Source organism: Mytilus edulis, chromosome 6, assembly GCF_963676685.1.
Source record: "Mytilus edulis chromosome 6, xbMytEdul2.2, whole genome shotgun sequence".
NCBI classification, from domain to species: Eukaryota; Metazoa; Mollusca; class Bivalvia; order Mytilida; family Mytilidae; genus Mytilus; species Mytilus edulis.
The window spans coordinates 20,988,859-21,016,713 of NC_092349.1; the positions used below are offsets into that span (position 1 = coordinate 20,988,859).

The 27,855-nt window shown below is 31.4% G+C and overlaps 1 protein-coding gene across 1 annotated transcript in view; it reads right to left on the bottom strand.

Moving 5' to 3' along the window:
- Positions 1-27,855, bottom strand: part of LOC139526271 (ankyrin-1-like) — a 126,452-nt gene that overhangs the window by 66,006 nt on the left and 32,591 nt on the right. The window contains exons 7-13 of the mRNA XM_071321403.1: positions 26,508-26,609; positions 17,855-17,956; positions 15,605-15,709; positions 11,914-12,015; positions 8,421-8,596; positions 6,911-7,307; positions 6,695-6,820 (exon numbers count right to left, since the gene is read on the bottom strand). Coding sequence (XP_071177504.1) covers positions 6,695-6,820; positions 6,911-7,307; positions 8,421-8,596; positions 11,914-12,015; positions 15,605-15,709; positions 17,855-17,956; positions 26,508-26,609 — 1,110 coding nt within the window. The remainder of the gene's footprint in view (positions 1-6,694; positions 6,821-6,910; positions 7,308-8,420; positions 8,597-11,913; positions 12,016-15,604; positions 15,710-17,854; positions 17,957-26,507; positions 26,610-27,855) is intronic.

Genomic DNA, 27,855 nt, shown 5'->3' on the forward strand with positions numbered 1-27,855 from the left:
AGTGTATTTTTACGTGCACTTGAAAGTAAACGCACGTTTACTTTTCGCGTTAACTGATTGGGTAAATTTAGAAATAAACTTCAAGTTCATTTGCACATTTATTTTATAAAAGCGACCTTTAGTCTTTATATTTCACGTATATGTGTTTCAAACCAGAACAATTCAAAAACTCTTTTAATTCGAAATATTAAATTACACAAAATCACTTTCATAAAGTCCATTAACTTTACTGATTGGCAGATTTTCTATATTTTCCTTTCAAAAGTTACATGTGCAAATATCGATACGGAAAGAAAGGTTATCCGAGACATCGGGAGAATATTTTTATATGATGGGATATAAACATCATGGTTTACGTTGTTTCGTTCCCCGTTTATAATTGTCTCTTCGAATTCCTAACTATAACTCGGTGTATTTAATACATTAATTTTTAATCGAAATTCACCTTGTTTGCCTTGGATTAACATGATAAGATTCTGTTTTGACAAATGATAAAAAAAAACGTAAATTGAACATTATATTGAAAGGGATATCAATAAAGTGTAATATAAGTATGTTCATTTGTACCATCTCGTCAATTAAAATGTTCAAATATTGCTATCTTTACATTGATATATAACTCATTTACTATGCGGCTATATACATTTACATAATAGAATGCTTATATGGTCTGTTTTGGTTGTTGTGGACAAATAATTTTATTATATGAGTCAGTCTGAGGTATGAAAACTACTGAATTTTGTTTACGATTCAATATTTTCAATAAAAAAAGGACATGCTGGCACTCTAAATTGATGCGAACAAATTTTTTTAGTCATAATATTCAAATATTGCTACCTATTTTCTTATACAATCAATCCTTACATGAAAATATAGCTCATTTACTATGCGGCTATATAGATTTACATAATAAAATGCTTAAATGGTCAGTTTTGGTTGTTGCGGACAAATAATTTTATTATATGAGTCAGTCTGAGGTATGAAAACTACTGAATTTTGTTTACAATTCAATATTTTAAATAAAAAAAGGACATGCTGGCACTCTAAATTGATGCGAACAAAATTTGTTAGTCATAATATTCAAATATTGCTACCTATTTTCTTATACAATCAATCCTTACATGAAAATATAACTCATTTACTATGCGGCTATATAGATTTACATAATAAAATGCTTATATGGTCAGTTTTGGTTGTTGCAGACAAATAATTTTATTATATGAGTCAGTCTGAGGTATGAAAACTACTGAATTTTGTTTACGATTCAATATTTTAAATAAAAAAGGACATGCTGGCACTCTAAATTGACGGGAACAAAAAATTTTTAATCATAATATTCAAATATTACTTCCTTTTTTATTATACAATCAATCCTTACTTGAAAATATAGCTCATTTACTATGCAGCTATATAGATTTACATACTAGAATGCTTATATGGTCAGTTTTGGTTGTTGCGGACAAATATTTTTATTATATGAGTCAGTCTGAGGTATGAAAACTACTGAATTTTGTTTACGATTCAATATTTTGAATAAAAAAGGACATGCTGGCACTCTAAATTGATGCGAATAAAATTTTGTAATCATAATGTTCAAATATTGCTACCTATTTTTTTATACAATCAATCCTTACATGAAAATATAGCTCATTTACTCTTGGCTATATAGATTTACATAAGCAAATGCTTATATGGTCAGTTTTGGTTGTTGCGGACAAATAATTTTATTATATGAGTCAGTCTGAGGTATGAAAACTACTGAATTTTGTTTACGATTCAATATTTTGAATAAAAAAGGACATGCTGGCACTCTAAATTGATGCGAACAAAATTTTTTAGTCATAATATTCAAATATTGCTACCTATTTTCTTATACAATAAATCCTTACATGAAAATATAACTCATTTACTATGCGGCTATATAGATTTACATAATAAAATGCTTATATGGTAAGTTTTGGTTGTTGCGGACAAATAATTTTATTATATGAGTCAGTCTGAGGTATGAAAACTACTGAATTTTGTTTACAATTCAATATTTTAAATAAAAAAAGGACATTCTGGCACTCTAAATTGATGCGAACAAAATTTTTTAGTCATAATATTCAAATATTGCTACCTATTTTCTTATACAATCAATCCTTACATGAAAATATAACTCAGTTACTATGCGGCTATATAGATTTACATACTAGAATGTTTATATGGTCAGTTTTGGTTGTTGCAGACAAATAATTTTATTATATGAGTCAGTCTGAGGTATGAAAACTACTGAATTTTGTTTACGATTCAATATTTTAAATAAAAAAGGACATGCTGGCACTCTAAATTGACGGGAACAAAAATTTTTTAATCATAATATTCAAATATTACTTCCTTTTTTATTATACAATCAATCCTTACTTGAAAATATAGCTCATTTACTATGCAGCTATATAGATTTACATACTAGAATGCTTATATGGTCAGTTTTGGTTGTTGCGGACAAATATTTTTATTATATGAGTCAGTCTGAGGTATGAAAACTACTGAATTTTGTTTACGATTCAATATTTTGAATAAAAAAGGACATGCTGGCACTCTAAATTGATGCGAATTAAATTTTGTAATCATAATGTTCAAATATTGCTACCTATTTTTTTATACAATCAATCCTTACATGAAAATATAGCTCATTTACTCTTGGCTATATAGATTTACATAAGCAAATGCTTATATGGTCAGTTTTGGTTGTTGCGGACAAATAATTTTATTATATGAGTCAGTCTGAGGTATGAAAACTACTGAATTTTGTTTACGATTCAATATTTTGAATAAAAAAGGACATGCTGGCACTCTAAATTGATGCGAACAAAATTGTATAAGAAAATAGGTAGCAATATTTGAATATTATGACTAAAAAATTTTGTTCGCATCAATTTAGAGTGCCAGCATGTCCTTTTTTAATAAGTATGAAATATTGAATCGTAAACAAAATTCAGTAGTTTTCATACCTCAGACTGACTCATATAATAAAATAATTTGTCCGCAACAACCAAAACTGACCATATAAGCATTTGCTTATGTAAATCTATATAGCCGCATAGTAAATGAGCTATATTTTCATGTAAGGATTGATTGTATAAGAAAATAGGTAGCAATATTTGAATATTATGATTACAAAATTTTGTTCGCATCAACTTAGAGTGCCAGCATGTCCTTTTTTATTCAAAATATTGAAGCGTAAACAAAATTCAGTAGTTTTCATACCTCAGACTGACTCATATAATAAAAATATTTGTCCGCAACAACCAAAACTGACCATATAAGCATTCTAGTATGTAAATCTATATAGCCGCATAGTAAATGAGTTATATTTCCAAATAAGGATTGATTGTACATGTATAATAAAAAAGGTAGTAATATTTGAATATTATGATTAAAAAAAATTTGTTCGCATCAATTTAGAGTGCCAGCATGTCCTTTTTTTATTTAAAATATTGAATCGTAAACAAAATTCAGTAGTTTTCATACCTCAGACTGACTCATATAATAAAATTATTTGTCCGCAACAACCAAAACTGACCATATAAGCATTTTATTATGTAAATCTATATAGCCGCATAGTAAATGAGTTATATTTTCATGTAAGGATTGATTGTATAAGAAAATAGGTAGCAATATTTGAATATTATGACTAAAAAATTTTGTTCGCATCAATTTAGAGTGCCAGCATGTACTTTTTTTATTCAAAATATTGAATTGTTAACAAAATTCAGTAGTTTTCATACCTCAGACTGACTCATATAATAAAATTATTTGTCCGCAACAACCAAAACTTACCATATAAGCATTTTATTATGTAAATCTATATAGCCGAATAGTAAATGAGTTATATTTTCATGTAAGGATTTATTGTATAAGAAAATAGGTAGCAATATTTGAATATTATGACTAATAAATCCTTACATGAAAATATAACTCATTTACTATGCGGCTATATAGATTTACATAATTAAATGCTTATATGGTCAGTTTTGGTTGTTGCGGACAAATAATTTTATTATATGAGTCAGTCTGAGTTATGAAAACTACTGAATTTTGTTTACAATTCAATATTTTGAATAAAAAAAGGACATGCTGGCACTCTAAATTGATGCGAACAAAATTTTTTAGTCATAATATTCAAATATTGCTACCTATTTTCTTATACAATCAATCCTTACATGAAAATATAACTCATTTACTATGTGGCTATATAGATTTACATACTAGAATGCTTATATGGTCAGTTTTGGTTGTTGCGGACAAATAATTTTATTATATGAGTCAGTCTGAGGTATGAAAACTACTGAATTTTGTTTACGATTCAATATTTTAAATAAAAAAAGGACATGCTGGCACTCTAAATTGATGCTAACAAAATTTTTTAGTCATAATTTTCAAATATTGCTACCTATTTTATTATACAATCAATCCTTACATGAAAATATAACTCATTTACTATGCGGCTATATAGATTTACATACTAGAATGTTTATATGGTCAGTTTTGGTTGTTGCAGACAAACAATTTTATTATGTGAGTCAGTCTGAGGTATGAAAACTACTGAATTTGGTTTACGATTCAATATTTTGAATAAAAAAGGACATGCTGGCACTCTAAATTGATGTGAACAAACCTTTTTAGTCATAATATTCAAATATTGCTACATATTTTCTTATTCAATCAATCCTTACATGAAAATATAACTAATTTACTATGCAGCTATATAGATTTACATATTAAAATGCTTATATGGTCAGTTTTTGTTGTTGCGGACAAATTATTTTATTACATGAGTAAGTCTGAGGTATGAAAACTTCTGATTTTTTTTTACGCTTCAATATTTTGAATAAAAAAGTACATGCTGGCAATCTAAATTGATGCGAACATAATTTTTTAGTCATAATATTCAAATATTGCTACCTAATAATAATTATATATTACGAGTTAGTCTGGTGTATGAAAACTACTGAATTTTGTTTACTATTTAATATTTTAAATAAAAAGAGGTCATCGCCGTCAGGCTGGTACAAAAATTCCTGTCAATTGTTTTATATGGTCAATTATGGCATAAAAATATAACTGAATTACTTCTATATAGAATGAGATAACTTGTTAAGAGGTAAATATTGTCAGTTGTGGTGAATGATATCAAACAGTTTTGTTTTACGAGTCAGTCTGTCTAAGATGAGAAAACTGTTTGATTTTGGTGAGGATTAAATTACATGTATTTGAATAAACATACTTAAACTATTATTTGCGAAGAACAAGAAATTTACTATAATTATTGTTCAATTAAATACAAATGCGTGACATTTTTAAATAACTGTAATCGTCAATATGTCAAGCAGAAATGACCACTTGGTCAATTAATTTTGATGTTCCTTATCATTTCATATTTAAGGTCAGTGTATCCAAGTTACGATGACAATCTGCGTTAACGGGCGTTTACTACAAACAGTAAACGCGCGTTTACTTATTACAAAAATAGAAGACGCGCCTTTTTCCACGTTAACGCGGAGGTAAACGGAAAAGTAAACGCCCGTTTACTCTTTACAAAATTAGAAGACTCGCCGTTTTTGCGTTAACGCGGAGGTAAACGCGAAAGTTAACGCCCGTTTACTTTTAATGTCTACTGCAATTTCGGAGTTAACGCACAGTTAACGCGGCGTTTACATGAAGTGCACGCGAGTAAACGCCGCGTTAACTTTTTCGGCCCGTCTACATGTAATGCTTGGTCTGCACCCAACTGTACCCTATCACCTGGCTCAAAACTCTGTCCCTGGCATCTTTATCATACCATATTTTCATCTTGTTCTGTACATTTTTTTTAGTTTTTCTGAGAAATTTGACAAGCAGTATACAATTTTTCTTTAAATCTTGATACATAGTTTAAAAGATTCAAGCTAGTATGTTTAGTAAGCCACTTGTCCTTAATCAATTTTAACGGTCCCATTACAGTATGGCCAAATACCCACTCAAAGGGACTAAATCCAAGGGATGCTTGAACAGCCTGTCGGACTGCAAAAAGTAGAAAGTGAACTCCATCATCCCAGTCTCTGTCAAATTGAAGACAAAACGTTCTAATCATATTCTCCAATGTTTGATGAAAACGTTCTAAGGCACCTTGAGATTCTGGATGGTACGCACTTGATCTATACTGAGCAATCCCTAACTGGTACACGACTTACTGAAATAAACTTGACATGAAATTTGATCCCTGGTCGGATTATATCGACTTAGGAAGTCCTACTAACGTGAAAAATTTGATAAGAGCTTTGACAATAGTAGGTGTCTTGATATTTCTTAACGTAATAGCCTCAGGAAAGGTAGTAGACGTACACATGATAGTCAATAAATACGAATTTCCAGTCTTGGTCTTTGGTAAAGGTCCAACGCAATCCTATAGAACTCAGCTAAACGGTTCGTCAAAGGCTGGAATAGGCAGAAGTGGTGCTGTTGGTATTTTCTTGTTAGGCTGACCAACAACCTGGCATATATGGCACGAATTGCAGTATTCTCCGACATAATTTCGAAGTCTGGACCAGTAGAAATGCTGCAAGATTTTAAGGCAAGTCTTCCTTATACCTAAGTGTCAGGCCAAGGGGGTGTCATGGGCAAGACCAATAATATATTGCCTATAAACTCTAGGCACCACCACTTGGTATACCACTCCCCATTCCTCATCTGGGGTAGCATCAGGAGGCCTCCACTTCCTCATTAAAATGCCGTCTTGATTGTAAAAGTAATCGGCCACTTTGTCTGCTTCCTCCTGTGGTTGAGCCCTCTGGCTGAGCTGAAGAACCTCAGGGTCTTTATGATGTTCTTCAAATAAATTCTTTCGGTCTAATGAATGGCTGTTTACGTCTGGTCATGGCATAATAACATTCTTGTTATCACTAGGTGGTCTTATTATGGTCTTTTCTGAGCTGCCAGGACCTTCAATGTCAGCTAGGAAAGTTTTAGAAAGGTCCATGTAATCAAACTGGTCTTCTTTCCAATTCTCATCTTGTTGTTTTCTAGCCATCCCCCTAGTAACAACACAAGCTGGATATAATTCAGCATGATCTCCAGGTGATTTAAATTCCACCACCGGTTCACTGGTAACAATTGGTTCAGCAACCACTTTGTTCCTAGCTAGATCATTTCCTAGCAATAATGTTAAACCTTCAACAGGGAAATTAGTACGAAAACCCACAATAACTGGTCCAACAGAAGTCTTCTCGGACAAATGCAACACACTTTCTAACAATAAAGACTGAGAAGCTCCAGTGTCCTGTAGGCTGAGGAGTAGTATCATCAACAATAGAAACAAACCCATCAAACATAAAGGATTTATATACCTCTATGTAATCACAAAAACTGGACTTAAAAGCCTGAGTCGCAGGATATTCCAACGTACTGGTAATAAAAGGTGTTGTACAAGCACGGATCTTCGGCTTATTATCTCATTCATTCTTCTTCTGGAGTCTAAAACAATCAGCCATTAAGTGACCATTATTCATACAATAAGTACAAATCAGTGAATTCTCAAAAGTATCAAATTTTGGACTAGACATATTATAACTGGACTGACTCTTATTCTGTGCAACAGGCTTACTATCAGTACACTCAGTGCTTTGATTTTTTGTAATTTTCACTGGAAGTATTGAAATTTTGACCCTTGCAATTTCTTTTATATGAAAGAGAATAGTTATCTGAAATAACAGCTGCATCATGTATTGTCTCAAAAGTTTTGTCGTCTAAATGTGTTTTTAAGTCTTAATGAACACATTGTTTGAACTCTTCTAATAACATCAATTGTCTTAAGTTATCAAAATTGTTATCTGTTTTCTTTGACGTAAGCCATTTATCAAATAGATCTTCTTTTTCTCGATCAAATTCCAAATAGGTTTGTGAATCAAACTTTTTATATGATCTAAATTTCTGTCTATATGCTTCTGGTACTAGCTCATAAGCTTTAAAAACTTCCTGTTTTACCGTGTCATAATCGGAACTTTATCTGATGGAAGTGTGGAGTATATATCATTGGCCTTACCCTCAAAAACACTTTGTAGAATTGAAGTCCAACACGGCTTTGGCCAATTCAAAATACGTACAATTTTTTAAATCTGTAAAAAATATTTATCGACTGTTTTTTCACAAAACCTGGGAACCAAACGTATATTTTTTGCAGCATCAAGATAATCTGATCTCGACTGAACTTGAGTGTTGTTTTCTTCTTTGCCAATTTCGAATTTTCATTTTCTCCATCTCAATCCTTTCTCTCATTTCAAGTTCTGCCTGTTTTAATTTAAGTTCATCTTGTTTTTCCTTTGTTTCCTCCATCTTTCGCCTTTATCTCATTTCCAGTTCTTTTAATTTAAATTCATTTTCTTTTTTTTTTATCCTCTTACAACCTTTCCTTCATTTGCAGGTCTTTTAATTTAAGTTCATGTTCTAATTCAAGCTGTTTTAATCTAAAGGCGTCAACATTTTCGACCTTAAGCTCAAGAGCATCTTCACCTAAAATTTCTGCGTAAACTAATTTGTCTAATTCCAATTTTTTTATAATTTGTTTTTCATAGATAGTCTTAAATTTAATTTCAGATGTTTAGCAAGCAACACTAATTCGTCTTTCTTTAAATTAGCAAACACCTCCAGGTCTAGCGTTTTCAAAAAGTTAACGGCATCAAATGCCATTTTGTAGAATTTTGTTGGCTAGTTATAATAAAAAATACTAAAAAAATGTTTAAAAAATGTTTACGTTAGATCCCGGACGAGCCCCCGATTTCTGTTACGGTCAGAAATCACCTTTAAATTGTAGCTAACAAATGACACACATCGATAATAAAATTTAACAAGATTTATTTTACAATAGTTTACAAAAAGTATTAAACAAATATTACTGTCAACATATGAATGCAATCTTTTATCTTTATCTGTATCCGGAAATCTTTCGGAATCTTATCTTAATATTATGTTCACTACTAAGGTCACAATCCAGTATGATTTTGTTTGTAGAATAATAGTGTCAATCCATATGCTGTGAATACTAATGTCTATCGATGTCTAAGTCTAAGTCTGAGAGTTTAACTTTAGTGTCTGTATATATATAGTTATCACGGAAAGTTCTAACACACTCTAGAATGGAACGTCCTAGAAAGTTACAACGGAAGTTTCTAGTAAAATGTAGAAGTTTAAATAACGCATCTTTTCTTAGGATCATTCTGGAATCATTATGTAGGTCAAATGTAAAGATCCCATTATTCTGTGACTGTTCCAGTGATTTCTAAACTGCACAGTTCTAAGATTATTCTGTAAACAACTATCAGGCCACACAACACAAATCAGGCCAACATAAATAAATACAATAATTACAATATCATAACAATATAAGTTTATAGAGTAGATCTTAACATTTTCTCAATCACATTGTATTTAATTTTTTTTTGTCTTACATTGTAAACCGTTGTCGTTGTCCACATCCTGGGTAACATTGAATCATGTCCAGCAAAAATGTAGTGAAGTCAGCCATGCAACTTATTCGAAAATATTTAATTGACCTTTGTCGTTATTTATATTATACATTTCAATCATTTAAACTTGTTCGTAGGTCGTATTTCGTAGAAAGATCCATAGACAGATGGATAAGGTCAAAACCGCCCCATGACTAAATAATAGTTAAACGGAGTTAAGAGAACGACTATTTAACTTTCAGGGGAGGGGAGGTTATGATTTCTTTTATAAAAATTAATTCTGATCACAAAAGTATTCTGAATTCAACTCCGCCCATACCATATAGTGTTATGTTTTGACGAACAAAATAATTTGATTGATTGCGTCGGAACACTATTTTTTTTGGCATTCGCATGTAACGTAGTGAAGGAAAATTACATAATAAAAAATGAACATTTCCCTTATGAATATTGTAAAAGACCTAATGCATCTAGGTCTGTTCGATTAGAGGTTCTGAAATAAGCTGTTGAAATATCTAATTTTTGAAAGAGTTTACTCACTGTTTTCTAAAATCTTGTCTTTACAAATCTTTTTCATAATTACCGATAGATTAAAAACATCAAATATATATATAACAATAAGTTGCTGTGTAGAATATTCATTGGTCAGTGGTGAATGAGGTCTATATAGAGTTTTGATTGCATCGTTTATCAATTAATAAATCGGTATTTTGAAAATTTTGATTAATAAATGTAAATGTACCTCAATTAATCAGTAAAGCTATCATTTGGTGTTATTTTAAATTATTGAAAGAATAAATAATCAAAAAATGCTCTTTCATTAAATCGGTCCGTTTCCATTGCAATTTGTTAAACTGTTAATTGTATATATCATTCTGAGTATTGTTTAACAATCATTTAAAGTGACTCGTCTAATTCAGGGGATTAAGGCTTTTTGTGTACTTTTCATATATTTTTGACGGTTTGCAAAATAAAGGCAACAGTAGTTACCGCTGTTCGAAATTCATAAATCGAATGAGAAAAAAAACAATTTCGGGTTACAAACTAAAACTGAGGGAAAAGCATCAAAAATAAGAGGAGAACCACAACACATCAGAAAAACAACATGAAAATGTAACAAACACAGAAACGAACTATAATATAACAATGGCCATTTTCCTGACTTGGAACAGGACATTTTAAGAAAAAATGGCGGGTGTTAGTCTGTAAAAGTTCAATTATTATGTAAATATTGGCATTTAAAGACCTCCTCACAAAAAGGCCTATTCAAATCCTCTCGGGCTCGGGGATCTGAAATCTCTTTTTGTTCGGAGGTCATTTAATGTCAACATTAACTTATCATTGAGCTTTTACTATTATAAAAAAATGTTATTTTCAAATGTTGAAATTCAAAAACATGAATTTACCCCTTAAATTTATAAAAATATCCAAAGTTGTTATTTTAATACTACAAACATTATAATAAATAAATAGTTAAATGATGTACTGCCATTTGATCGGTCCGTTTCCAATGCAATTAGGTAACTGTCATGTGTCTATATCACTCTGAGTACTGTTTAACTATCATTTGTGTTGAATATATTTAGACTCATTCAATTCAGGGTATTAGACTTCTGCAAGTGGTTAATTTTTGTGTTCATTTCTTATGTCTTTGACGGTTTGAAAGTAAGTAAAAGTTCCATGATTAAGTTAGTATTGATATTTAAAGACCTCCTCACAAAAGGTAGCTCAAATCCCCCCCCCCCCCCCATTGAATTTTTACTATTTCGTATAGAATCATGCATTTATGATTAAAATCTAAATCAGTACACTTATAACATTCAATGGATGGTGTCAATAACAGTCAGAGAAAAACATGAGCTATGCAACGACATGATACATGTATAGACATATTGTAGAGTCACAAATGTGCATATGTATATAAGTATAGCCATGATAACTTTTAGTTTGTTTTATTTACTATGAATGACATTCTTTGAAAAAAAATGATTTATTAATTATTTGCTTAGACGCAAATGACGTTTAACAAAGTCCGAGTGGCAGATGCAAGCTCTTAAATTTGTTTGAATTGAGAAATATATACACTTTATGCAGTTTGCGTTGAATATTGCTACTTAGGTAAGGACAATTTGTAATTTCAAAATTGAAATCGTCTTGTTTGTCATAGATTTTGGAAATCCATATTTACATATTTGTGGCAAACTTTCCTTTCTTCTGGAACCAATTATTTATCAGCTTACAATGATTACAAAAGACCAGACGACTGTCGCACTGTTACCATGACACCAATATGTTGACGAAAAAGCCGGATACTGAAATCGTAAACCAATCTTATACGAAACTTACGGACTTATTTCCTATGGTATTTGGTGAATCAGATGATCTTCGTGGCCGATTTAACAAATGTTGATGCTACTGATACATTACATACCTTATTTACTTCAGATGGTTCAATGCTTGGATTTTCGAATAAAAATTGGACTATGTCAAGATGTCCACCTTTAGTAGCCGTGTGTAAAAGAGTGTCACCATCCTGAATAAAGTTGCAATAATCATAATAGTTAACTCAGGTATAAAAATAAACCACTATATATGAACAGTTTTAGTTTTTTTTTTAAATTAACCTTGGTCAACATCACGCTATACAATTTCCACTCGTTTTATAATCTTTTTTTTTAATTTCTTTGTTTCTTGATATAAACAATACAGTTTAGAAAATACAGTACGCATACAACTTTGTTTGGAGTGAAAATTAATTATAAATCAAGAAGATTATAGTTGTTGATTCAAGTCTTCTAAATGCTGCAAAAAAACAATTTGTTTAATTATATTGAAATGTCTAAATGTATAATTTAAATTGAAATGTCTAAATGTAAATTTCAAATTGCAATGTCTAAATGTATAATTTAAATTGAAATGTCTAAATGTATAATTTAAATTGTCCACATGCTGAATAAGTATAATATCATAAGTAACTTATAATTAAATATCTTCAGTATTTTCCGAATCAGAATTTGAGTCAGAATTTGTCTCTGTTTTTGTTAGTTTCATGTTTAACTTTTTATTTCGGTCGAAAAATCAACCTCACTAACTTATGAATCGGATATTAGACTTGATTTTTATGCCACTGAACGTTACGGTAACATCGATAAATTCAAATGAACCACTTTACCAAAACAGGATATCCTATGTAGTTGCAATAAACTAGTTTAAAAAAATAATCAGTTTCATACTTTTAAAATTACATGATATCAATAGTATTAAAAAATCTGTATAGCTGTATACTAGTATTAATGTAATCACATATAGACTTATTACTTCGAATAAATAGCTTAAACAGTAAAGCCAAGTCATATCGTTTTAATTTATTTATTAAGACCATTATTTTCCATGTCATTTCCATAACTCAAAAGAGGTAAGAGATAGAAAGAAACTTAAATAGCAAAAATGTTCAGCATAATAAGATCTACAAAGTTAGTCAAGGTCAGAGGTCAAAGTCCGTAGCATCGACATAAAACACCTTAGCAACCATATACTTTTGAATTTAGAAGGCTATGAATAATATGAATATGAAATTTTTAATACTTGAAATGACATTTTTGTCCCAAGCAACGACATATAAGTCCTTAGCAATCACTTACTGTTTTAACTTTAGTGACTATGAATAGCACATAAGACATTTTTAATATTGGTAGTAATATGTTCATCCTTAGGAATTATTTTTGTCCATAGCAACGACTTATTATGAACATAAAAGTCCTTAGCAACCATATACGTTGAACTAAGGAGGCTATCAATAAAACAAAAAAGGAAAGACCTTTCAATTGTTCATGAACAATTGACTTTTTAATATTTACTATTCTAAGTTTGTTGTAATCGAAATATAGAATATCTGTCACGTACATTGTATACGGACTGGTGTTGTTTTCAAATCTAAACATATTCTAAACATATGAAAGTTATAAATTGCCAATGACAATGTAAAAATAGGAAGAAGCAATATACATCTAATTGTCAATTAGACAAGTCCCGACTAGAGACCAATGAGATAGAGGTTACAACTAAAGGTCATCGTACGGCCTTCAACAATGCACAAAACCAATACCAAATTAACAGCTACTATATGTATATCATTTAACAATCTATTTTAAATTTTTAGTAAATAATGAACGCAAAACTGAAAAAAAATTTCATCCAGGTAAACATTATTGCTGAGTTACGCATAACGAAACTGTATTTGATGAATATGTGATCATAGATTAATACTATGACGTCAAAATTTAAACAGTAGGGTAGAACTCATAAGAATATCATTTCCGTAACATAAAACCAAACGCCGTGATAAATATCATAACCGTATACTATGTGTAATAAGTTCTTATAAACTTTTCCTATATGATTTTTCTAATGTTAATAATTCCCAAAGGTACCAGGAGTATAATTTAATACGCCAGACGCGCGTTTCGTCTACATAAGACTCACCAGTGACGCTCAGATCAAAACAGTTACAAAGCCAAACAAGTACAAAGTTGAAGAGCATTGAAGTCCCAAAAAATCCAAATACTGCTATGGTAATCTATGACTGGGATAAGAAAATCCTCAGTTTTGAAAACAGGAAATTTATAAAAATGACCACATAATTGATATTCATGTCAAGACGGAAGTGCTAACTACTGGGCTGGTGATATCCTCGGGGCCGAAACGTTCACCAGCAGTGGCATCGGCCCAGTGGTGTAAATAGTCATCAAAGGTACTTAATATTAGAACATCGATTCGTTAAATGAAATAGATTGAGAAGTTCTTTTTCTATAAATGTAAAAATAAGGAGATGTGGAATTATTGCATTGGAGATAACGATCCCAAGATTTAATATCTGTCACCTTCTGCAAATGAGAAAAACAACATTAAGTATACAAACGGAATATAGAGATTTATTATTCCAATATCTTATCTAATATAGTATGTAACTAAATATTTCGATATTAAAACAGTTCAGCTATCTAAATGATGTTGTTTAGTCAAATTTGAAATTATTGATTTAAAAGAAAAAAAAATTGAAGGCGGCAGTTGCTAAACATCGAATGGCACTATTCCATAACGATTTGATATACTTTTTCTTCCTTTTATTCCGAATGGATTTTTTACAGGGGAGGCTAGGGTGATGTCCGTGTGGTATACCCTCGCTAAAAACGATAGCTTCTGCAGTTTTCTTTGTAGAGTTATTTATTTTGTTGAGTGGCCGTAAGTTACTGAATCTGATACTCGAAAAACTATTAACATTTGACGGAGAGGACAGTATTTGCTAACTCCGTGTCTGGATTGGAAATACAGCAGGATTTCTAAATAGAAAATCTAATAAGTGGTTAAATATACACCTGTAATTCGAAAAAAAAAATAAAAGCTGAAAATTATGGATAGAATCTTTGTTCATGAATGGGAAATCATTGTTTATTATTTTTTTGCATTTGAAATATGAAACGAAACAAAACAAATAAAGGGGTCTTTATTAACTAATTGATTTTATTCCGTTCCTTAAAAATCCCTTTTTCTCAGCTCAGGATGAATTAACCGGCTAAACGAATGTGTCGGCATTGTGTTTATTTTGATACAATATATCTTCCTCCGTTGAAGGTTATGAATTTTAAAAAGGTGTGTATAAATCGTTAAAACAACATAACGTTAACATTTATGACAAACATTTAATACAAAAATTTATGAAAAACGCTACAATTTTTCTTTTATGCAACTTTCCATTTCTGTGTATCAACATACCAGCGGCACAGACATATGGAGTATATGTGTCTCATTTGATACGTTACTGTAAAGCTAGCTCAAAGTACGTTGATTTTGTTGAACGATGAGAACTGAACAAAGAAATAACAAGACATGTGCCGTATACGGTGCAGGAAATGCTTACCCTTCTAAAGCACCTGATTTCGCTCCAAGTTTTAGTGGAGTTCGTGTTGTTCCTCATTTTTTATAAATAACTGTTGATGTAAATGTCCTTTGGTTTTGTCAGTATTTGTTTACTCCTTGGTTTTGATTGTTATTGTCTTATTGTAATGAGTGCCTATGCTAAATTCAAAAGGGTTTAAAATCCTGTTCAGAACTACATTGCATACCTGATTTTGTTCATTTGGATCAATATACGTCCTGGTCATGACATATTGGACTATATTTAAACATCCATATCTAACGGCTACGTGTAAAAGAGTATCACCATTATACTGAAATGAAAAGGTTGCAATATTCATAGTATCATACCAAGGTAAATAAATGAACGACTTTGTTTTTAGATAATTTCACATAAGAATTACCACTTACCTTATATTTATAAAAAGTAAAATAACAAAAAAACGAACTCCAAGGAAAATTAAGACGGCATTTCTTTATCAAATAGCAAAATCTAAAGTCCAAACACATCAAACGAATGAAAAACGACTGTTATGTTTGTGACTTGGTACAAGCATTTCCTTGTTTAGATAATTGCGAATTTACACTAGTTTAATCGCCAGCTAAACCTCTCACTTGTATGAAAATCGCCTGAAAAAATCCTTTAAATTGACAATGTGTGAACAAAACAAACAGACACATTATAGGTAACAATGTAAATGAATTGGTATAAAGCAAATAACAGTGTGTTACAATCTTAAACATTATAACTCTAACATATATGTCAACAAATATAGATAAAATGGTTTTTAGTCAAAGCACATAAGCAAAACTCAGAAAAAAATAAAGAAAAATCACTATAGCACAACACAATACAGACAAAATTGCGGGATGTATAAGTTCCAAGCAACGCCTAAAGGATATTACCAAAATGGACTAAATAGTAAAGATTAAAAATATATAAAAAACAAATAAAAGACCATTATAATGTGTGATTAAGATTATAAACAACGGCAGTACTATAATCTATACTTCAAGACCGTCATATAATATTTATGAAGTTGAAACGGAATATCAATCAACAAGGTCTTGGTATCTTTCGATGAATTTTGTTAGAAAAAGGACGACACGTTAGACATTGGTGACGTTCCATCAATTATGAGAGCAGCTGCAAGCTCCTGAATACCGAATAAATTTGGAAATGCATATCAAATATGCTGCTGAAACTGGTGTATTGCTTCTAATTACATATGGGAAGATGTGGTACGAGTGCAATTGAGACCACTCTCCGTCCAAGTAACAATTTGTCAGAGTAGACTTCATGTATGTTAGGTAAAGGTACGGCCTTTAACTCGAACAGCAAGCTTTTAGGTGCCCAAAAGAATCACTAATATAAAACCATTTAAACGGGAAAACCAACGGTCTAATCTATATAAAAACGAGAAATCAGAAAAACTTATGAACCACATAAACAGACAAAAACCATTGAACATCAGACTCCTAGTGTATTTATTTCTGATGCAAAGACCATATGCGTGAATCATTATTATTCACCTGAAAAGCTTACAATTCTACATCGGCTAGAGGTAAAGTGGGGTTGAGATCGCACAAAATATATTTTACCCGTTACAGTTTTGTCCCTGTCCCAAGTCAGGAGTTTCAGGCCTATGCAAGTCTTGTATCTTTTTTATTTATTTGGTTCATTTGTTTCGGAGTTTAATATGACGTCCATTTTCACAGAACACGAACACAATTTTGTTTAGTGGGCAGCTAAAACTGGCCTCGTGTTGCGAATTTTCATGCAATGTTGAAAACCCATTTGTAGACTTTGACAGTTTATTGCTCTTTGGTGGGTTTGTTGACTCTTAGACGCATTCCCAGTTGTGTATTCATGGAAAAGACCTACCGGAAGAGACAAATAAAAGATCATATTTTTATCATTTATTTTGAGGTGATGATCACCATAAGAAATTATTTGATCGTAAAGTAATTAGCGTTAACAATCAACATTTTCTGGATGTATAGGTCGAATTTACATTGTATTTAGTAGAACATGAGTGTCAGAAGATATCATATCGAGCTTCAAATTTTTATATACAGTGTGGAACTGTTTTTAGGAATATTTATATGGTCCAATAATATCTAATATGTCCGGTAATATCTTAACATGTCTGGTAATATCTTAAGATGTCCGTTTAGTTTCTTTGGTCTGCGTTAATGGTTTGTGCTTTTACACTTTAGTTCATCTCATAATTATGTAGTTACTGAAAGAAGACATAACTTAAGCTGTACAAAATATGATGGACAAAAAGACAAGATAGTCAACTGTTAATTCTTTCAATTTTTTATTCTGAAATACTGTTTGAATGTATTTGCAAAATTTCATGCATACTAGGTTTGATTGCTGTTTCGGGCGATTTAACAAACAAGCCATCCAACTCAACAAAGATGTGTAATCCTTATAAAACTAAAAACGTTACCTTATTTTTTTGGCTGGCATCTATATCAGATCTTTCCAATAATAATTTCACTATTTCGAGGTCACGTCTTCTAATAGCTATGTCTAAACCAGTGTTGCCGTCCTAAAAAAATACAGGATATGTTTTGTCCACATTTTAATTCAAGCTAAATCACAAATGCAATTAATTTAAATATGATGTGGAAATACAGATAGTTTTAGTATACAGGTGTGGTATAGAATATACAGTTATCTTGACTCCAATTTAACGATAGAACAATCAAACATTTCTAAGATGGTGTCCGATGTAGAGTTAATGAGAAAAAAATAGTCTTACAAGATTGAGTGAATTAAGAAGATGATATAACAAAAAAAAATAGTTTTTAAAAATGAATAATGATAAATTAAATGCTTTTTTTTCATTTAATTTTCTGATTACGAATGACGTATTGACGAACTGTAATCAAGACATAGAAGTGGGAGCTTTAAACAACAGTTTATCCAATATTTTTCGTCGGAAAATTACTGTACTTAGTCATGATTTTGACATTTGTTTTCCATTCGTGCCGTTAGCATGGTTAGTTGAAAAAGTCAAAGGTTTAATTTTATAATGTTTATGACAATGTCATTTTGATTCATCCTTGGATATCGGTATTTAAATTTTATTTTTTTGTTTTCAACCATTTAAATTTGTGCCAAAAGTAAGATAAAATGAGCCTGAAACGGTGGCTCGCGGGTACAAAAATTTCAGCAAAAAATTAAACGTTTGTTTTTTTATTACAGATTTTATTGATTACGCTACTAGTTATAACTTTAGGATATGGCACAAAAATCAACCAAACCAATCGGTTCGGTTTAGCCCCAGAGGACTTTAAAAGCTGTAAATAAACAAAATAATTGTAAAATTTAAGTGATTTCTGTAATTTTGTTCTTTTTTTATTTCGATATTACCTCTATTTCACCTATTAGTTAAACAGAAAAAAAGGACATCAATAAAAATGTGTGCTTCTTTCGGAGGCAGATTGTGAGCTTGAACAATGAACAATGACCCCATTTTTTATCTCATTTTTCTATTAAGTATATGATAAAGTTTATTTACAGAAAAATATAGCGAAATCCTAAATTAAAAAAATGGTTTATACCCGCGTGTCCCCTTAAACATGTTAAAATAAGTTTTGGTAAAATTTGTTGATTTTTATCAGACTTGTTTTATTATAAGAAATTGTAAATTTGTCTATGTTTTTCTAGAGTTTTAAAATTTCCACTGTTTTATTTTTATTTTTTTTCATTTCAAGAAGCATTCAATTTCATATCATGGTTATTTAATTTTTTTAGTATTCCAACGATCAGTTTTTGAAATTTAAAACATTCCGTTTATGTCTTTTTGGCGATACCATCACATCTTCAGTCTTCAAATTATCGTTATGCAGACTTTAATTAGATAAGTGATGGCTGTACTTACATTTGTTGATGAATGTGAAATCATTACAAATTTAGATAATCAATTTAATACGAAGTAACACAAAAAAAAAGTTGACTATACGTATACTTTTTTTTTCTTCTTTTTTTTTTACTAAATTACGCTTTTTTTTCCTTTTAAAATGAATATTTTTTAAAAAGATGTATATTGATTGTATAAGCAACATTTCTTTGACATAGGTACTGATGGTATTCGGACATGTCAGAGCTAATTAATTTTGAAAAGATTGAAAATCCTGTTAAGAACTAAACTCGTACCCGATCTGCAATTTTTGTATCTATCTCTGTTTGTTCCAAAAAAAATTGTACCATATCAGGTTGTCCACCTCTAATAGCTGAGTGAAAGATAGTGTTACCATACTGAAATAAAAAGTTTGTAATGTTCGTACGTTTTCATTTCATTACGTTTGGAAGTGTACAAATTTGTAAATATATACCGTCTTATTTAGTAAAGGTGATTTACCACATGATACATTATTTGCCATAGTATGGCTATGTCTGTCTGTCTGTCTGTGTCATTGTCGTTTCTCCCCCGTCGTTTACGTTACAATTTTGTTATCAAATGGATTGGTATAAATCTATTATTAGGAAGGATGTGTGTTTTTATTTAATTAAGAATGGAATTTATCAAAGTATGTTTACAAGTAGTCATCTGTGGATGTATAATAGTACTCAGATAATTTTATGTGAATGGATAATTGCAAAAGGAATCAAATATTTATTTGTCTAAATCACGTATCTGAAATTATATTGAATTAAAATGAATGAACGTGTTCTTTTGAGAGATAAATTTATTTCGGAGGTGCTGGACCAAAAGTCTCAATGTATACGGGAAAAGGATTAAGTTTGACTGTGTGTTCACCTCAACACCTAGGACGGTTGAAGCGCAAAGAGAAATCCAGCGTTCAACTAATGAGTATGAAACTCTTCATGAAGAAATTCCGACCCCAAAAAGATCATCAAGTAAATCTCTGTTTCAACCTGCTCGTAATCAAGGATCGCATTTACCTAAACGTATCGGATCTGAAGAAGCCAGATGTTCAACCCTCTAAATATGATGTTTCTGTTTCTTGGGATGATAATGAAATTCAGTTTGAAATGATATCTGATTTTGAGTTGGAAGGGGCAAAGTGTTTTAGCCGATGTTGATCTGATAAAGCGTAAAGATTATGGATCAATATGTACAGCACTTAATAGTAGGTTTGGTATTGAAAACATGTGAAACTAAAATGTATATCATAATATGTTTGAGTTTACCTATTATGTCTGTTTGTTTTGTTCACAAATTGTAGTCAAAGGATTGTGCCTGATGTTCATATGATGAAATCATAATCTTTCAGTCAGTTTTTTTGAAGTCTGGAGCTGGCATGTCAGTTAACTGCTAGTAGTCTGTTGTAGTTTATGTATTATTGTCATTTTGTTTATTTTCTTTGGTTACATCTTCTGACATCAGACTCGGACTTCTCTTGAACTGAATTTTAATGTGCGTATTGTTATGCGTTTACTTTTCTACATTGGCTAGAGGTATAGGGGGAGGGTTGAGATCTCACAAACATGTTTAACCCCGCCGCATTTTTGCGCCTGTCCCAAGTCAGGAACCTCTGGTCTTTGTTAGTCTTGTATTATTTTAATTTTAGTTTTTTGTGTACAATTTGGAAATTAGTATGGCGTTCATTATCACTGAACTAGTATATATTTGTTTAGGGGCCAGCTGAAGGACGCCTCCGGGTGCGGGAATTTCTCGTTACATTGAAGACCTGTTGGTGACCTTCTTCTGTAGTTTTTTTTCTACGGTCGGGTTGTTGTCTCTTTGACACATTCCCCATTTCCATTATCAATTTTAATATAATGGAATTTGATGCAAATGTCATACAAGTGAAAGGTTTAGCTAGCTTTAAAACTAGATTTTATCCACCCTTTTCTACATAGGAATATCCCTGCACCAAGATAGGAATATGACAGTTGTTTTCCATTCGTTTGATGTTTTTTGCCTACTGTTAAGGGACTTTTCGTTTTGAGTTTTCCTTGGACTGTGGTATTTGTATTGTTTCACTTTTTATCATGAAAGCTAGTGGTTTAGGATAACTATAAAATGAATCTGCTAACACACTTACATGATGCTGTTACAGCTGGACATTTTGGGAGATAACAAAACTTTAGGCCGAATAAGAAAATGATTTTATTGGCCAGGCGTTGGGGGAAATGTTAAAGAATGTTGCCGTCTATGTCATCAATGTGGTTCACGTAAAAGACATTCAAAATCATTAAAGGTGCCAATAAAAAAACTAATAGTGTAGGTGTTGTGAGTGAGAGAGTGTCTACGGACATTATGGGACCATTACCGCTCTCTGAACGTAATGACAGATATGTTCTAGTTATTCAGGACTTTTTTTCGAAATGGGTAGAGACATACGCGTTACCCGACCAGAAGAAGTGGATTAATCGAGAACCACTAAAATTCATCCAGTTTGGGTGCGAAATTGAACCTTATTGGCTATAGCTACTAGAAAGGACTAATTATTTCATTATTCTCATAAAAAATATACTAGGCTTTTCATATAATTATCTGTAAATAATGCCCCGTTAATGCAGTTTGAGCAGAAAAACAAGTTTATAATCGAATTTTTCAATTTTTGGTACACCAAAATACTATACTATAATATATACACTGTTATTCTAAATGTTTGTATAATCATGTTAAATTTCTGTTTTATTCATTGTATATGTATAAAATAAAAATATGGTAATAAAAATAATGCATTTGTCAAACCATATCGTCGCTGGGCTTCAAAAATGTTGTAAATTACAAATTTTTCAAGAAAAAAATATCTCGCAAACAGGCTTTGAAAATTTAGACAAAATGCATGTTTCCAAAATGTCGTATGTGAACTTGAACATTTTTGCAAATAGCAGTGAAAAAAAAACTTTGACATTTCTGGATTAACTGAGAACTTAAACTATTTTCACAGAAATAATGAAATGTACAACTATTTCATTCCCGAAGTCACTATACAACGATTTTCAAGTTTTCATACAACATTTTGGAAGCAAACTTTACAAACAACTGACATTGGCAATTTTATAATATGTCTTATTTCAAACGTTTGATTGGTCGAACTGTATGCTTTTTTGTAATACAATGTACCAAAGATTTGCTCCCGCCCAGACCAAGGTATTTTAGGCAAAAACTCATATACGACATTTTAGAGGCCCAGCGACAATACGGAGGTTATATTAAATAAGAGACGTATAAAAATGTTATTAAATGCATTATAAAAAAAAACATTTATATAGGAAATATAGTAACAACATTTGTTAAGGTGCATCAATCCCCACTTTGGTTACAGTCCCCTCTTAAATGTATTGTATGCTAAACATTTGTTTTTTAAAGGTAATTAACATTATTTGCCATGGTTTAAACTCAAACTACGGAATGTTAAAACGAAAGGCACCGGATATGTCAGGTGTTGTTTATATTTTGAAGTACTTTCTAACATTTTCCTTTATTTCGACAGAGACGAATAAATTATGTCTCTAATTTTGGTTATACATCAGCTATATTAGATAACATCAAAATGACGAATGCAGAAATACCGTTTCGTTTTATCGAGATAACGATATATTTCTATCGAGAACACGATATATTTAACCGAGATAACGATATAATAATCCGAGATCTCGAAATAATAATTTCGTTTTATCGAGATAACGATATATTTTGAGCAGGGGTTCGTGTTGTTTATTCTTTAGTTTTCTATGTTGTGTCATGTGTACTATTGTTTTTCTGTTTGTCTTTTTCATTTTTAGCCATGGCGTTGTCAGTTTGTTTTAGATTTATGAGTTTGACTGTCCCTTTGGTATCTTTCGTCCCTCTTTTAATCGAGATCTCGGAAAAACGGTAATGTTTTATCGTGATCTCGTATTAAAAAAAAAACTGATTTTTTGGTGTGTTCCCTGTCGCCTTCTGTAGCTTTACCAAATTTTTTTTTTTGAGAATCATATTTTAAAAATATTTGTTTTCTTACAAACCAAGAGTTTTGACCAATTCATTGTTTGGGGGAAAAAGAAGAATTATTTACACACTTATTTAAACCCGAAAAAATAGTACTAAGAGTTATTTTTACCAGTCATTGTGTAATTCATATGTTATTCTCCATCCTGAGTGACCACATATACTGGTGTATTATACATACTAAATTAAGTCCTGGTATCTATGATGAGTTTATTTACAACCACTGGGTCGATGCCACTGCTGGTGGAGATTTATTTCCTCGAGGGTATCACAAGCCCAGAAGTCAGCACTTTTTGTGCTGACATGAATTATCATTGATATGGTTATATTTATAAATTTACTGTTTACACATTTTTGAATCTTTTTTAAAATACTAAGGCTTTCTACCTCAGGCATAGATTACCTTAGCTGTATTTGGCAAAACTGTTAGGAATTTTGGTCCTCAATGCTCTACAACTTCGTACTTGATTTTGCCCTTTCTACTTTTTTGGATTCGAGCGTCACTGATGAGTCTTTCGTAGACGAAACGCGCGTATGGCGTATATACTAAATTTAGTCCTGGTATCTTTGATGAGTTTATTTATATGAACTGAGTTATATTTCTTATTTTGTGACACCCCACACTGATTCTATCCGAAAATACAGTTAAGATATAATTATAAAAAGTGCTGGAATTTTTTAATCGACAATATATTTTTATTGAGTTTGGAAGATTGATTTTTCAACAAACAGTCGGTATTCCAGAGGATATTCATTGTGCATCCCTCCTGACCAACTTATCTTTGTACTAGTATGAAGCAGAATTCATTCAAATCCCTCTAAAAGACAAAATGAAAAAGCACCTTGCAAAGTTCTTTAATTTTAATTTCAAATATATTGTTGATGTCCTATCCCTGAATAGCAAATGTTTCAGTCATTACCCAGCTAGATTAAGGATACTACTGATACAAGAGGGACTGCTTCATACCTTGATCTTTTTTTGCACAATATTGACACTTCACACTAACATATGTGCAAACGGGATGATTTCAACTTCCCAATTATCAATTTCCCATTTCTCAGCAGTAACATATCCTCTGCTTCGTCGTTTGGTGTGTACATATCTCAATTGATACGTTATGCTTGTGCATGTTCACACTATACTGACGTCATATACATCAGTGTGTTCCTTACGCAGAAACTGATCCAACCGAGTTTTGAGGATGACAAATTAAAAATGACACTCCGTAAATTTTATAGACACCATAGCGAATTGGTTTATCTAAACGGTGTTTCTGTGTCTAAATTAACTTTAGACATTTTGACCACGTCTTAGATTGTGGTTGGATCGAGGCTTCGGTGGGCGAGTGGTCAAAGTAGTTACAACTATAAAAACTAGCCAGCCGAAACTGATGTATTGAGTTCGAACCCCACCCGTGCGGGTGCACTCGACTTCAATCTCAAGTAACTAGGAATGTCAGATTTCCTATCGAAGGTCGGTGCTTTCTCCAGCTTCCGACATCAATAAAAACTTGTACAAAATTGTACATCCAACATTCATGTATCTACTTTTGCTGTTTTTGTTAAGGTTTCGGTTGAACAATGTGTTATTTCGTATCGTTTGTTTTCCGAATAATTAGAAAAATTGTCTTTCAATACCATCCTTGTCATCTTTACGAAGATTAATGTTATACTTAATGTGAACATGCATTGATGTGCGGCGTGTCTCGGTGTTATGTACAACCAACATCAATGGATTTATTTTGATGTTTTTGTTTGGTAATGGTTATACATTTGCCTTCCCATACTATCATTGTTTGGGAAAATATTGTGAATATAGTTTTATAAAGTTTGATATTGCATGATAGTTGCGAAAGCGCGTCACAGTGTTGATATCCTGTGGTGTTTTTCGTTGGTGAAATATGTTCGTTGTTGTTCTGTGATTCGCATGTCGTGTCGACTTTTATTCTATTTGTTTGTTTTGTGCGTTTTTCTGTTATTAATATTCTTGCGTGTGTTTGTGCTGTATTTCTGTCACGAAGTGTTTTAGCGATCTTTTTAACATTGTCATAAAATGGGAGGTTTGGTATGCCATGACACCAGGTTCAACCCACCATTTTTTCTTAAATTGCCCTGTACCAATTCAGAAATATAACAGTTGTTTTCAAATAGCTCGTTTCTATGTGTGTTGGCGTTTGTTTTTGTTGAATTTCGATGTTCCTGTTGTTCCTTTGTTTTCCTGTTATAGTTGATGTGTTTCCATTAGTTTTGGTTTGTTTTCCAGATTTGTTTTATTTCAATAGATTTGTGACATTTGAACTCCGGTATACTACTGTTGTCTTTATTGATGATACAAACATGTCACTTTCATTATTATTATTATTAATAGTACAAATATGGCCGGTGTTGATTGAGACTGCCAAATAGTTCTCAAAAATAGAGGCAAAATATACCAAAGGTACATTCGAACTCATAAAACAAAAACAACTGACGGTGAAAAACCATTCATAGATATCAAAACTACTGATTTCAAGTGTCGTTTCAGTATCTTTAATACAAACAAAAATTCTGTTTGCTGCTGTTTTTGTACCATTAAGCCACCATGAGATATCAAATTATTATAAATAATGCTGTTTTATTTATTTTTTTAAAGATGAAATGTTGCACCTTGAATTACAGCGGTAATACTTTTTACAAGTTGATTGATTTTGATTAGAGTAGTTTAATTATAAAAAAAAAACAATAAATTGATTATTTTAGAAGGCCTTTGATTCTATATTATGAGACACTATATTCTCATATTTTATATCTGTAGTAAAATGTTCAATTGGGATGAATTGAATCAACTGCGTTCAGTGGTTGTTTTAACAATATCACGCCTGTAATCATTCCGGGTTGCTATTTCCAGACTGTATTCAAATAGTTTGTGGCTGCTGTTTATGCATTTTTTCACAAATGAACAGTCATTCTAAAATGTAATTTAAATACAAACAAAACATAGACAATGGACTTAATTTATTAATTTTCTGTGGTTTTTCAATCAATCCCCCAACGACCCCCACCCCACCCCATTGAAAGCTTAGTGTAAATGCGCAGATGATACGTATGTCTTTAAATTATGTTTGATTCGCTACATATCACTTTCTCCGAAAGTTCACAATGGAGATATAAGTTCAACAATCCTATTAAGATCTACATTATGTACCTGATTTTTTTTATTTGGATCTGTCTCTGTTTTTTTCAATAATAGTTTGACTATGTTGAGATGTCCACTTTCAGCAGCTGAGTGTAATGGAGTGTTGCCATACTGAAATTAAACGGTTGCAATGTTCATAGTTTCTGATGAAAGTACAATATTTAACGATTTAATAGAAATAATTACATTGAGAAACCTAAGCTATGTAAGCTAACATTACGTAAATTTAATTTTTGAATACAGAGATCTTTTGTGTGCATCACAATTCCTATTAAACTGTATCTTAGCATTAATTAAATAACTTTTTTTCATAAAACAGACTCATTGCGAGGTTTGTTTGACTCCCATCTTAATCAACACAGGTTTGTTCTTTGACGGTCGTAGTTAGGAAGTTCTCGCCATTAACTCTAGATTCCTTCACAAGCAAGAATCGGCCGCCATTGTTCAGCCATTGGCACACATATTGTGGTGTTAAGCACCAACAACAAGCAGACAAACAATCAATTCGTTGTATCATAATCACATGATTTCAAATTATGTCAAAATGGACAGGTGTCAAGATAGATGTCGAAGTGCATACGTGATTAAATGTGAAAAAGTGTATATCAAAGAAAGAGATTATCTTGTATCAAATTCAATGGTTGTCGTTGCCTATGTCTGTAAAATTTGTTTTTCGCAATTTGCATTGTTATAAAATAGACTAATAGGTTTTTTTTCTTCATTTTGACATTCTATAGCCTGTTATATGTTACTTTACGAAATGGGTTTTGATCATTGTTGAGGCTGTATTGTGGCCTATTTTTGCTTTCATACACGGAATGCAAGGTACGTTGTTCATGTTGTATAATTGTAACCTTAGTAATCACACCAAAGTGATTGGCATACCCTATCTGTCTTGATTAGGTATATTTTTGTTCGTTCTTATTACAATTGGACTAATTCTAGTCATCTTTTTTTCACCAGTTATATGTTAAACAAGATTCCCGTCAGAAGATATAAAGATTGAAATCTTCACAGTTCTTATGCATAATCTTTGAAATGAACTAATCTAAATGATATACTGTCGTGGTCACGGTAACCCAATTTTTTAAATGAATATCTTGTTAGTATACACCTCGCCCAAAGTTTAGCAACACGTAATAATTTTCCAGAATCGTTTTTTTCCTGAATTCATAACTTATCGAATTATTGATACAATGAACTGAATCTGTGTTTTTATAAGTAAACATATAGAAAAATGTCAAAATGTGGCACATCGATATCTCGGATGATTTTATCGCGATATTTTTAACCCGTTATAGTCCTATCCACACCATAAACGTCAATTTTTCAGTCGAATACAAAGCATCCCTAAACT